The sequence below is a fragment of the Psammomys obesus genome, unplaced genomic scaffold, assembly GCF_907164565.1.
Source record: "Psammomys obesus unplaced genomic scaffold, mPsaObe1.curated_primary_1811, whole genome shotgun sequence".
Taxonomy (NCBI): domain Eukaryota; kingdom Metazoa; phylum Chordata; class Mammalia; order Rodentia; family Muridae; genus Psammomys; species Psammomys obesus.
The window spans coordinates 1-13385 of NW_026590705.1; the positions used below are offsets into that span (position 1 = coordinate 1).

General features: G+C 40.7%; 1 protein-coding gene across 1 annotated transcript; it reads left to right on the forward strand.

The window, feature by feature from the left end:
- Positions 1 to 3367: 3367 nt before the first annotated feature.
- LOC129678005 (3 beta-hydroxysteroid dehydrogenase/Delta 5-->4-isomerase type 1-like) lies at positions 3368 to 13381 on the forward strand (the record flags this gene model as incomplete). Its single annotated transcript, XM_055608682.1, has 2 exons — positions 3368 to 3542; positions 12987 to 13381. Coding segments are annotated over 2 exons (570 nt in total), but the record flags the coding sequence as incomplete, so codon positions are not given.
- Positions 13382 to 13385: the final 4 nt, after the last annotated feature.

Sequence of the window (13385 nt, forward strand, 5' to 3'; positions counted from 1 at the left end):
CCCTCTGCAGAGTCAAGTGTAAATCTATCCTACCTAGGGATCTGCCCTGCACACAGGACCCTCCACAGTCCTCTGAAACAGCACTCACCCTCTATTCTACTTCTTGTCTCTGATCTCCTCCAATGTCAATTTCCTCCCCTGTCAGCTTCAGTGTTCCTTCCAGAAATGAAACATTAACACACAGTCAATTCTATTAATTAGAATACTGTTCCCCAGCATTATTTGCAAAGAGCCAAGGTTCAGATGGAGAAATAGCTCCACTGTGCATATGGACAGAGAAGGCCCTGCATAAAGATAAGAATGAGGAATCTCCTAGAAGTGCCCTTTCTGTGCCAGGCACCGTGGGGCAAACTGTGCTGATAACTCATTAGCTGTGTGTAACATTCCTGGGGTGTAGTTAATGCTTCCACTGTCTATTTCTGTAGAGGAATAGTGCAGAGGTTAACTGGTTTGCACAAATACCACAGCTAGAATAAATACACTGGGGTGGAGCCCAGGAAGTCTAGCTGCAGCCGTTATGATCTTCACATCCGGTGGGTGGAGGCATTTACCTGGGTCTCCTTCTGATCCTGCTCATAAGTTGCACCACCCCACGAGGTTGCTGTGCAATTATCGGTATATGAGGAAGACTTAGATCATGCTGCAGCTATGGCTCCACCAAACCACTCTTGACAGGCCCTCTTCTAGGACCTCAGTGTCCCCAGGGAGCTCATGGATGTGAGTCTACTTGAACTACAGGTCTGGAGTTCTCCTCTCACAGCCACATCCCTGAACCAGTCTGTCTAGAACAGTGGTTTTTATCCTGTGGGTCACGGGACCACTGGGCTTTCACTAATCTTTTAGAGGGACTTCATATCAGGTATCCTACATACCAGATACTACAATACAATTCATAACAGTAGCAAAATTACAGTCATGCAGTAGCAACTGAAAATAATTTTTTTGGTTGGGAGTCAACACAGGTCTAACATCAGTATCAAGGAAGAAAAAGGAAGAAGTGGGGAGATCAGACCATAATAATAGAATTCAACCCTCAGGCAGAAAATACCTTCTGAGCAGCCTCAAATTCGCATCTTTCTAATTCAGGGCCTTCTGGGAGTTGCATTTTGAGAGGAGGGGCTTGGATAGGGTATGCTGAGTACTGACTTAGGGGCAAGCCATTCTATTTTTGTCCCTTGGAGATGTTTCTTTAGCCATGGATTTCTCCTGTCTTTCTCACTGTTTGGCTTCAGGGACAATTTCAGGTCACTTGAATGTCCTTAATCTCTCCCTGAAAAATTGATTCCAAGCAATGCCAGAGCATAGGCTAATGGCACAGGTGTAGGCAGAGGGCAAGCCAGGTGTCCTTAGTAGATATAGGAATAACTGTGTCCTCAGGCTTCTTGGGCATCACTTTGCTCATCTATTAAGCAGGTCACACAGGATCAGTCTCTAGGAAGTGTGCGAAGGAAGGAAGCATAGTCTTGAAGCTGGGTTTGAATTATGAAGCACAGCAAATGTAGGGTACTGGCACAGACTGTGTGTGGCAAACAGTTCATTTTGTGAGTTAAGTGACAAAGTAATAGGCAGTGTCACCCACCAAGTCCAGAAGAAGTATGAATACACAGGTGTATTTAGGGCCTTGGAATAGATGGTACAAGGAAGTCCTGAGAAAGCCAGTTAGAGCATTGACATCTGCTCTTGATAATGTCTCACTGGAGATATTTGACTGTATCCAACTTGAGCCCATCCTAATCTTGTTGCCAGTGCTTCTGACCTCCCTGGGTCACTGAAGCCAAGCCATTGGCTCTGAGTTAACTTTTCATTTTTGCCCAGCAGAGACCCAGAAAATAACAGGCTTTGGCAAGGGGAACACCCAAAATATATATTTGTGAGTCTTCCTTCTGCTGCCACTGCTAGAAATGTGTTCCTCATCAAAACCCTGGGACAGACATTCTGATTGCTAACCCACTTCTCCCCACCTCTCTATTACCTGCTGAGTCACTTTGTGGATGGATGAACTTCCCAGCACTCTCTTGAACAAGTTCATATCCCAGGCATATTTGACAGCTTCCTAAACTGATTTGCTTTCCTGAAGAAAGAAACAATGTTTTCCCTTCTTTCCAGCCTTCCTCTCTAACCAGTTGCCCTCTAGAACAATTCTCTTTTAAAAATTTGTTTATTAGGAAGAGGGACTGCCTCTGACATAATCTGATTGGCCTGCTCTTTGATCACCTCCCTCTGAGCGGGGAGCAGCCTTACCAGGCCACAGTAGAGGACAATGCAGCCACTTTTGATGAGAACTGATAGACTAAGATCAGAAAGGAGAGGAGAACCTTCCCTATCATCGGACTTGGGGAGTGGCATGCATGCAGAAAGGGGAGGGAGGGTGGGATCGGGAGGGGAGGAGGGGGGGGCTTATGGGGGGATACAAAATGAATAAAGTGTAATTAATAAAAAAAACTATTATATCCAAAAAAAAAAGAAAGAAAAATACAAATACTGCAGCCTTAGTTCCTAAGCTGTAGGACCCAAATTCTTCATGATATGTGAAAAAAAAATTGTTTATTCAATTTACTCTTGGATCATAGCCCTCTCCCTCCTCTGCTCTCATTCTCAAGCTTCCTCATTATACACCTGTTCCCCCTATCCTATTTCTCAGATAAGGGGAGCCACACATATCCACACTCTCCAGCTCATTAAGTCAAATCAGAACTGATGGAATCCTCTTCCCCCATGGCCTGGTGAGGCAGCCCTGACCAGGAGCAGTGATCAGAGAGCAGGCAACAGAGTCATGTCAGAGACAGCCTCTTCTCCCCTTACCAGGGAACCCACACAAACCCTGAGCTGCCCATCTGCTACACCTGTGTAGGGAGCCTGGGTCCAGTCCATCCATGATCCTTGGCTGGTGTTTCAATCTCCACAGTCCCCTCTGGGCCCTGCTTAGTTTGCTCTGGTAGTCTTCTAGTGGAGCTTCTGGCACTTTCAGGTCGTTTTATCCTTCCTCCCACTTATCCACTTTCCCTGCTCTTCACCCAACGTTTGCCTGTGAGTCTCAGCATCTGTTTTCATCTGATACTGGGTGGAGACTCTAAGAGGACAGCTATGGTAGGGGCTTGTCTTGTTCCCTCTCTTCAGACACTTCTCCTGCCTATTCTATTTCCCACTCTGAGTGAGATTTAAGCAATCCCCTTGGATCCTCCTTGCACCTTATCCTCTTTGGGTCTGTAAATTGTATTATGTATATCTTGGACTATGTAGCTAAAATGTGCTTATACAGACACATACCATGTGTGTCTTTCTGGACAATTCTTGATGGCATAGGAGCTGACACCTGTGTACAGGGAACATCTTAGCCCAGAGAAGAGCTTCTCGATGACCTGCCTTGTGTTCCACAGACCTCAAGACAAACACAAAGGTGTCAGTGCTGGAGGGAGACATTCTGGATGCCCAGTACCTGAGGAGAGTCTGCCAGGGCATCTCTGTGGTCATCCACACCGCTGCTGTCATTGATGTCAAAGGGGTCATTCCCAGACAGACCATCCTAGATATCAATCTGAAAGGTAGAGTATCTGCAGAGGAGAAGGTGAGATTTGGGAGGTTGAAAATGCTACCACGGATCAGGAAGGAATGCTCTCACCATAGAATACCTGCCATTCTCTGAGTCTAATGCCTCTGCTCACCATACCCTGCTGGAAGAGCTCAGTGCCATTCCATGGCTAAGGCCCAGCGGGTAGTAAAGTAGGTAACTCAGGATGTAAGGCCACAGCCATGTCACTCCACCTTCAAGAAAGCTCTTCTGCTGTCCTCCATGCAGAGGAGACGGAACTCCAACTCCATGCAGTTGACAACCACCCACCCATTCTCTGCCTAGACTTTGCAGGAACCTGCTCTGCAGTCTGCTCTGTCTTCAGGACCTCACAATGTCCTGCCATTATTCAGGAATGCCCAGCAGGATGTTTTCCACAAATGCTTTTAGTTTTCTACCAAGACCACTAGATGAGATCAGTCAGTACTGGTTGCCACAATGAAAACTAGAAGGAGTATTTACATAACCAGGTAAATGAAGTCATAGATAAAACCAAGAATTTTCTAACATTTTGTATAATATCTGGAACACAGTTGTAGCTCTTTATCTCCCCAAACCCAGTAATCAGTTGTTTCCTGATTCAGACTAATTGTTTCTCTGACAGTTTTGACTCTCATCAAATGACAAAAAATAAAAATTAAACAAAACAATAAAAAAAAAAAACCTGGACCTATGAAATGTCGATGTATCATTCATATCACCTATACACAACTGTGCTTGAGCTTGAATAATGTTAATTATTCAGTAATTCTTAGCTAATAAGAACTATTCTTGTTCACAATCTAAGAATATAATTTGGTTGTATAATTTAAAAAACATGTATGACTGTATGCATGAAATTATACTTGTTTCATGGACACATTAGAACTGGATAAGAAGCTTTATGTGCATATTTAAGTGATTTTTAAAATGTCACACACACTCATGTGTGCACATATTCTCAAGTCTACAAACACAGAGGCCTAGAGATATTTGCTCTCTGTTGTCTCGGTCTACAGCATGGAAGCTTTGAGGCCAATATGAGAAGATTTACTCTAATCTGTAAAAGTTTCACTGCTGGGCAAAAGGATGAAAATGACTGTTGAGGATATTTGATCCTATCTGAACCCCAAAGCTGTGAGCAGTAAAGCACTGTTTCTTGTTTGATGTGGTTGAGCGCTATAACAAACCTTTAAACCAAGACCTTTCTGTATATTGTAAACAGGTGACTACCTTCTGGTTCACCCAGCCCTAACACACACCTTTAATCCAAGAGATTTCTGTACACAGGATTTAATAAAGTTAACTCTATGTCAAGAGGCAGAGCAAGAAACCAGCTGACAGGGATTGAAGAGGAGGGACTTTGAGTTGAGGGGTATTTTAGACAGCCTGGAGAAGAAGAAACAGCTCTTTGACTTCAGCTTTTCAGCTTAGGCTTAGGCTTTAGCTCCCTGGCTTTGGGGGCCTTTTGGGCTTTGAGCTAGCAAGCCTCTGGCCTTGGGTTTTTGGCCTTTTCCTCCTGGGTTGTCATCTGAGCCAGTGAGCCTTTCGGTTTTTCCATCAGGACCTGAACTGAGAAGGGTCAGCTGGGTGCTTTCTCTGCTTCTCTGAGCTAGAGGGTTTTCACCCCAGCATCTGGGCCCTGAGTCATTATTGGTAAAATAGAACCATTGGCATTTTCATTTCTTTACAATATTTTGGTGCTCCAATGAGTGGCATGACCCCACAGACAGAGAGATCACTCCAGCTTCAGACAAACTGAGAAGTCTTCAGATCTGGTAAATTATTTGGGAAATCCTCAAGGAGAGAATTAAGGGTGAGAAGTAGTTTGAAGTTAATAGTAGGCTTTGGGACCCTGTTTAGTCCTACTCTAGATAGCGTTTTAAAAGCAAAAAATGAAAAGCTAAATGGCTTCGCTGAAGTTGTCTTAGTACCAATTATGATTTTATCATTTTGGTATTTTATACTTTATTCTTAAAAGCCATAATGGCTTTCCATATTCACTCAAAGAAAAAGTATATTGATAAGATAAAGGCCTTAGAAGGAAAGACTTAGAGAGATTTGTAAATGAGATTAAGAAAAATACTCAGACAGAGACGATTTTACACAAGGGCCTGTCATGCCACCACATAATGAAACTGAAAGGGGGCAGCCTATGGTTGTTGGAAAACCAGCCTTAGTATATCCAATTACTATACAAGACATGGCCAAAGACGATAGGCACCCCAAGGGTATCAGGAATTGAAATGACATGCTGTAGACATATTAGATTTGAGGAGACTCAAGGATGCGATCGTTTCCTACAGTGAGCATTCATACTATGTTAACAGATGTTAAATTCATAGACAACTCAGAACAGGACTATCCCTCAAGATGGGAAAGTTTTCACAGCAGCCATATTGGAAACTGTTCTTGAGTTACAATGCCAATCATGCTGGAAAGTGGAAGCAAAGGTCGTAGGACAAGGAAGTCAGGCCAGACACACTGATATCTCTCAGGATCAGTTGTCAGGTGAAGGTCAGTATGCTGATTTAAAAAGGCAGTTTGAAGCTGATGATCACACCTTGGCGTTACATCATCTAGCAGCTTTAAATGCTTGGGATAGGCTGAAGAATCAGGAAAAAGGTCTGAATCTTTTCCTAAAATTATACACAGCCCAAAAGAAGCTTTTGGTGATTTTTCTGTAAAGATTGACTTCAGATATGAATAGAATAGTATCAGATTCAGAAGTCAAAAAGGACTAATTGAAACTTTGGATTTTGAAAACACTACTTGAGAATGCAAAAGAGTGATTAGACCCTCAAAGACAAGATCAGCACCAGTAGAGGACTGGATGAGAGATACAGCAGCTGTTGGATCTCATGTTTATGATGCTAATAGAAGAAGTAAATTCTAAAAGTCTTAGGAAAAATCAAAATGGCAGATGTTTTAATTGTGGCAAGCAAGGCCATTTGAAAAGGGATTGTAGGCAAGGCTGTCCTATAAACAATGGATTTTCCAGAGACAATCCATAAAGAAGGCCCCACCTTCTGGAGTATGCAGAAGCTGTGGCAAAGGCAAGCAAGCACTGGACTAAGGAGTGCAGATCAACAAGAGGTAGGCAAGGTAAGCCTTTGCCTTTGGGAAATGCCTGAGGGGGGCCTGGCTCAGGCCCCAACATCAAATTTGATTCAATCATTTCCTGTCAGCATAGGAGAAACTCGTCCACAGAGAAATTAAAATGTTTAATACCTGTTGTTTAAAACAGCTCTGGATATAATCAAGGACAGAACAGCTTCAATATATAAAACAAAACAATTCAAGAAAGAACACAAAACAACTATGTTGGCAAACTGCTATAAATGATCAGAGACCTAAGCTAAAAATAAAGGTAAATCACATTGGAATTGAAGATTTAGTAGACACAGGAGCAGATGTAACAATAATTTTACTAAAATCTTGGCATCCAGATTGGTCTTTTTAGGAGGTAAATATTCATCTTGTAGGGATTACAACTTTATCTCAGGTAAAACAACGTACAAGATTGGTCAAGTGTATAGGGCCAGAAGGACAAATAAGAAATTTAAAGCCATATGTGGCTAATATACCCATAAATTTATGGGCACGTAATTTGTGAGAGCAATGGAAAAAAATAACAGTGTTAATGGAGATTAACATTCCTCCAATCTCAGAAAAAAATATATATAAAATAAAGAATCCTTCTGAGAAAAATATCAAAAATTATTATCAGGAACAGTCACAGACTGTCCAGGTTGTCCATAAGCAGGACATGAAAGGCATTGTTCTCTCAAAGCTACCAACTGCCCTACATGTAAAAAGGTTAATCAGGCATTAATAAATTAAAAAATATATTTTCAAATACAATTTGCCAAAGGCACACTTGCCTTATTGTCATTAAATGAAAAATGGGTTTTCTTAGACCATATGTCTTAATTTCATGTCAGCATGTTAGATTGTAGATTGTCACATGGCCTCTGCCATCTTGGACATCACCTTTTGAGTCTTCTTCCTAAATAAAAATGAAATTTTTGTTGTTTGGTATTAAAAATACAGTTAAGAGATTTAAAATGTTTTTAGTAACTATAAAGAGTTGGTACACATGAACTTGCTTTCTAAATCTTTAAGAGTTGGAGTAAATTGGAGCTAAAATAAAAAACTGAGCAGGCTGCTGGTAGCCCATGCCTTAATCCCAGCAGAAACAGGTGATCTCAATAAATTAGTACTTTTCTAAATTCTAAAGTTACTATGAGCAGGATGGTAGTAGTTCACAACTTCAGCCCCAGTACTTGGAAACCACAGGTTTTTAATTTAGGAGACAGAAGCATGTAGATCTCTGAGTCCAAGGACAGCCTGATACAGACCAAATTCCAAACAGAGGAAAAACTTAGACCTAGGTATGGTGGTTCACGCCTTTTTTTTTTTTTTACATTATTATACTTGTTAAAAATATTTTTAATGATTACAGTTTATCCATTTTGTATTCTACCTGTAGCCCCCTCCTTCTTCCTCCCACCCTCCCTCCCTCTTCTCCATCCATGCCACTCCCCCAGTCCACTGATAGGGGAGGTCATCCTTCCCTTCCATCTGATCCTAGTCTATCAGGTCTCATCAGGAATGGCTGCATTGTCTTTCTCTGTGGCCTGGTGAGGCTGCACTCCCCTGAGGGGGAGGTGATCAAAGAGCAGGCCACTGAGTTTGTGTCAGACACAGTCCCTGTGACCATTACTAGGGAACCCACTTGGACATTGAGTTACCATGGGCTATATCTGTGCAGGGGTTCTAGGTTATCTCCATGCATGGTCCTCAGTTGGAGTATCAGTCTCAGAAAACAAACAAACCTTGTCCCCCAGATTTTTCGGTTCTGTTGCTCTCCTTGTGGAGCTCCTGTTCCCTCTAGGTCTTTCTACCTCCCACCCCCAACTTTCCTAAGATTCCCTGCACTCTGCCCAAAGGTTGGCTATGAGTCTCAGCATCTGGTTTTTGATACCCTGCTGGGTAGAGTCTTTCAGGGGCCTTCTGTGGTAGGCTCCTGTCTTGTTCCCTGTTTTCTCCCTCTTATGATGTCCATCCCCTTTGCCTTTCTGAATGAGGATTGAGCATCTTGTCCAGGGTCCTCCTTCTTGATTAGATTCTTTAGGTGTACAGATTTTAGTATGTTTATCCTATATTATATGTCTAACACCCACTTAGAAGTGAGTATATACTCTGTGTGTCTTTCTGCCTCTGGGATACCTCACTCAGGATGATCTTTTCTAGTTCCCACCATTTGCCTGCCAATTTCATGATTTCCTTGTTTTTAATTGCTGAGTAGTATTCCATTGTGTAAAGGTACCACAATTTCTGTATCCATTCCTCAGCTGAGGGGCATCTGGGTTGTTTGCAGGTTCTGGCTATTACAAATAAAGCTGCTACAAACATGGTTGAACAAATGTCCTTGTTGTATACTTGAGCAACTTTTGGATATATGCCTAGGAGTAGTATAGCTGGATCTTGAAGTAGCAATATACCTAATTGTTTGAGAAAGCATCAGATTGATTTCATACCTTTGATCCCAACACTTGGGGAGAGAGATGCAAGCACAAAAGAATTACAGTGATTTAAAGTTAAAAGCTGCTTGCAAAAGGCAGTCTGAAATTGAAAGTGAATATCTTTTGTGACCTAAAAACAAATACACTTAAAATTATTTTAGTTTCAAATTTTCAAAAGATTTTTTTAAATTCTCAGTTGAGAGATTATAATTTTTCTATTGTCAAAAAGAAAAAAAAAACATTTTGCCCAAGGAAAGATATAACCCACACGAAACAAAATAAAACAAAGCAAAAACAAACAAACAAAAAAACTCCAGAGGGGTGGGGCAGGAACTCCTCTGTTTTTCTTTTCTTCTTCTTTTTTTTTAAATCTTTCCAGGAGAATAAAAACATCTAACTAAGGAATCTGGAGACTACTGGACAAATGAAATGTCTGAAGAAAAAGGAGAGATTTACAATAAAAAAAAAAAATTCACAACAAAAGGAGTAAATTGGCTAAGTCCATCTTCTGTCTTCTGCCCTCTACAATTATAAGCGGCAAATGGTCTTCTTGTGGTCCCAATTCATTTAAGATTAAAGCTACCTTTGAAGTTGGAACATAGCTCTCTCCTTCTCTAAACCCAGGAATTCTTGTTAAAGAAAAACCCAAAATCTCTGTCTGGTATCACCCATAGCCACGTGGTATGGGGCAGAAGAAAACAAAAAATAAGAGAATATTTTATTGTCACTGATCTCATTATCTTTTAATTTTCCTTTGACTCTCTAATTTTAAGGTATAAATATTATCTCAAAATCTATAAAATTACTATGTATATATAAACTTTCTGCATGCATGCCCCTCCCCAGGTCCACTGATAGGGGAGGTTCTCCTCTCCTTTCTGATCTTAGTCTATCAGTTCTCGTCAAAAGTGGCTGCATTGTCCTCTACTGTGGCCTGGGAAGGCTGCACCCCCCTTCAGGGGGAGGTGATCAAAGAGCAGGCCTATCAGATTATGTCAGAGGCAGTCCCTCTTCCCATTACTAGGTAACCCACTTGGACACTGACCTGCCATGGGCTACATCTGTGAAGGGATTCTAGGTTATCTCCATGAATAGTCCTTGGTTGGAGTATGAGTCTCTGGGAAGTTCCCTGTGTTCAAATTTTCTTGTTCTGTTGCTCTCCTTATGGAGTTCCTGTCCTCTCCAGCTCTTACTATTTCCCACTTCTTACATAAAATTCCATTCACTCTTCCTGTCAGTTGGCCATCAGGCTCAGCATCTGCTTTGACAGTCTGCAGGGCAGAGGCTTTCAGAGGCCCTCTGTGGCAGGTTTCTAGGTTGTTTCCTGTTTTCTTCTTCTGGCTTTCAGAGGCGGATGGGGAGGGGAGAAGGGAGGGGTTTATGGGGGGATACAAAATGAATAAAGTGTAATTAATAAAAAGTAAAAAAAGTTAAAAAAAAAACTTTCTGTCATGATACCAGTAGTCATATACAGTATTAACTAATTTTAGAAATAAGCTTCATTAGTTTCTTGTACATGTTTCCAGGTTTAAGGCTGAAGCAAGTAACTAGGAACAATGTTTATGTACTTCAGATGTACTTAATAGATTATGGACCTCAAACCTTTCTGAGATATGCTGAATATGGCATTTTAAATGTTTAGGGGTTTTTTTAATCACTCCTAACAATAACATTTTAGGTTTCCAAGAAGAAGACAGGGACCCTGACAATGAATCCACCTGGATTGTGTAACACCAGTCACTGGAGAAACAAAAAACTTCCCCATGTTTCTTCTGCTGCCTGGTTCTGTATAAACAGTGGACACTTTTGAGCTGACTGCCATGTTTAGCCGAGTCAGGATTGCCATTAAGCTGACAAACACCACCCAAAGATCTGCTTCAAATTACAGACTGCTTAAGACATTGAAATTGCTGAGTTCAGATGAGACTAACATGAACATTTCACAGAACTTTGAACTCAAAAATACTTAATCCTAAGACTGCCAAATATAACCTAGCAGGACACTGTGAAAAGCTTTGCAAAAAAAAAAAATTGCTTAATTTTTGTAAATAGTTTTGCTGTATCTTTCCTTTATATTTAGGCACAAAGGGGGATATAGCCATAACATAGGAACAATGAAAAAGATAGATTATTGATTGAATCTACTCTAATAGACCTTTGTATATTGGTACAAAATTAAGGTTCTAATCAGTTACATTGCCATAGGTCTTTTGTATATTGATGCAAAATTAAAGTTATATTTTGGTTACAGCACACTATATATCAATTCTTTTTGAGGTATTGTACCTATGTGATTCTTAAAAAGGCAATGTGAAGTTCTAGTCCTTTTAAAAGCTACTATTATAAACTGTTTAGGATAATTAAGAAATGCATACTAATAGTCAATGAAACTTTTGGTTTTACTAGGTACTGGTTTAGTTAATCAAAAATGTTTCGAAGGTAATTAGTTAGTATATAGCTAGAAACAAGTAATTCAGATATACTGTAGATAGGTAGATGGTTTTCAAAAACCTCAGACATTTATGGTATATAGATCATTAAAAGACATTTCATTTTTGACAATGAGACGTGTCAGCTCCTGGAAGGATCCCCTTTCTACTTCGAAGAAGATGATGAGCATCAAAAAATTCTCCTTTAGGAGATAGCTTCAGGTGTGGCAAGCCAGCCACTAGGCAAGGAAAGCCCTTGCTTCTTCTACTAACAGAATACTGGACAAACTGGATGCAGGAAAGTTGATGGCCAGGCTTTGCAAGGACAAGGCAGGCAAGTCCTTCATCATACCTGCTTCACAGAAAAGTCTGTCAGGTATTCTGAGCCAGAGACTGAAGATGATGCCCCAACGTTACATAAAAATTGTGTGTGACTACCAGGCAACCAGCAGTCTCTGCCATTTGGAAGTTTTGGAAGTTGTTAGCTCTTGGCTTCCTATTTATTCAGCTACTATTTATCCTTCCCAGGTCTCTGATGGGTTTGAAGACTAAATAGTTATAATCTTATAATTAAGCTTAAGTTTTTTAGGATTTAAAGTGTTTATGTCTTAAAAGATGGGTTTTTTGATTGGTAATTCAAGTTGTGATATAAAGTAATTTAGGTACAAAATTTGGACTCACCAAGATGGATAGATAGTGTAATACTTTCTTCAGGTTTCCTAAATACATATGGACTAGACATTGTTAATGTAACTTTTTTTACCAGGTAGTATATAGTTTATTAATGTTAGAGTCTTTTCTTTAAACAAAGAGGGAAAAGTGTTGCATGATATTTAATCCCACGGTGAACCCAAGAAATTTGTGAATAGTAAAACAAACAATGTTTCTTGTTTGGTGTGGTGGAGCCCTTCATCCACCTTTAATCCAAGAACTTCCTGTTTATTTTAAGCAGGTGAAGATGGTGTGGTTCATCCATCCCTATCACACATCTTTTAATCTAAGAGATTTCTGTACATAAGATTTAATCAAGTTAAACCTAGGTCAAAATATGGGGCAAGTAACCAGGTGACAGGGATTAAAGAGTAGGAGGAACTTTGAGTTGAGGGGTATTTAAGACATCATGGAGAAGAAGAGAGATCTTTAGCTCTTTGCTTTAGGCTTAAGCTCAGTGGCTTTTTGGGCCATTTGTGCTTTGAGCTAGCAAGCCTCTGGTCTTGGGATTTTTGGCCTTTTCCTCATGGGCTGTCAGCTGGGACAGTAAACTTTTTGGATTTTTTTCCCATCAGGACATGAGCTGAGAACGGAGGGTGATTTCTCTGCCAATCTGGGTAATCAGGTTTTCATTCTGGCATCTAGCTCCTGAGTCTTTATTGGTAAAATAGAAGAGTTTGGATTTTTAAAGTAAGGAAACATCCTGACGCTGTGCACATGGTTGATCCATGCTTTAACTCCTGACATTGACAGTGTCTTTTCTGTAATTAGGTACCAAGAACCTATTGGAGGCGTGTGTCCAAGCTAGTGTACCAGTCTTCATCTTCACCAGCTCAGTTGATGTGGCAGGGCCCAACTCCTACAAGCAGATCATCTTGGATGGCCATGAAGAAGACAATCTAGAAAGTACATGGTCTGATCCATATCCATACAGCAAAAAGATGGCTGAGAAGGCAGTGCTGGCAGCCAATGGGTGCACCCTGAGAAATGGTGGCACTTTACATACTTGTGCCTTAAGGCCCATGTGCATTTATGGAGAAAGAAGTCCATTCATTTATAACACAATAATTAGGACCCTGAAAAACAAGGGTATTATAGATTCTATTGGCAAATTCTCTAGAGCCAACCCAGTATATGTGGGAAACGCAGCCTGGGCACACATTCTGGCTG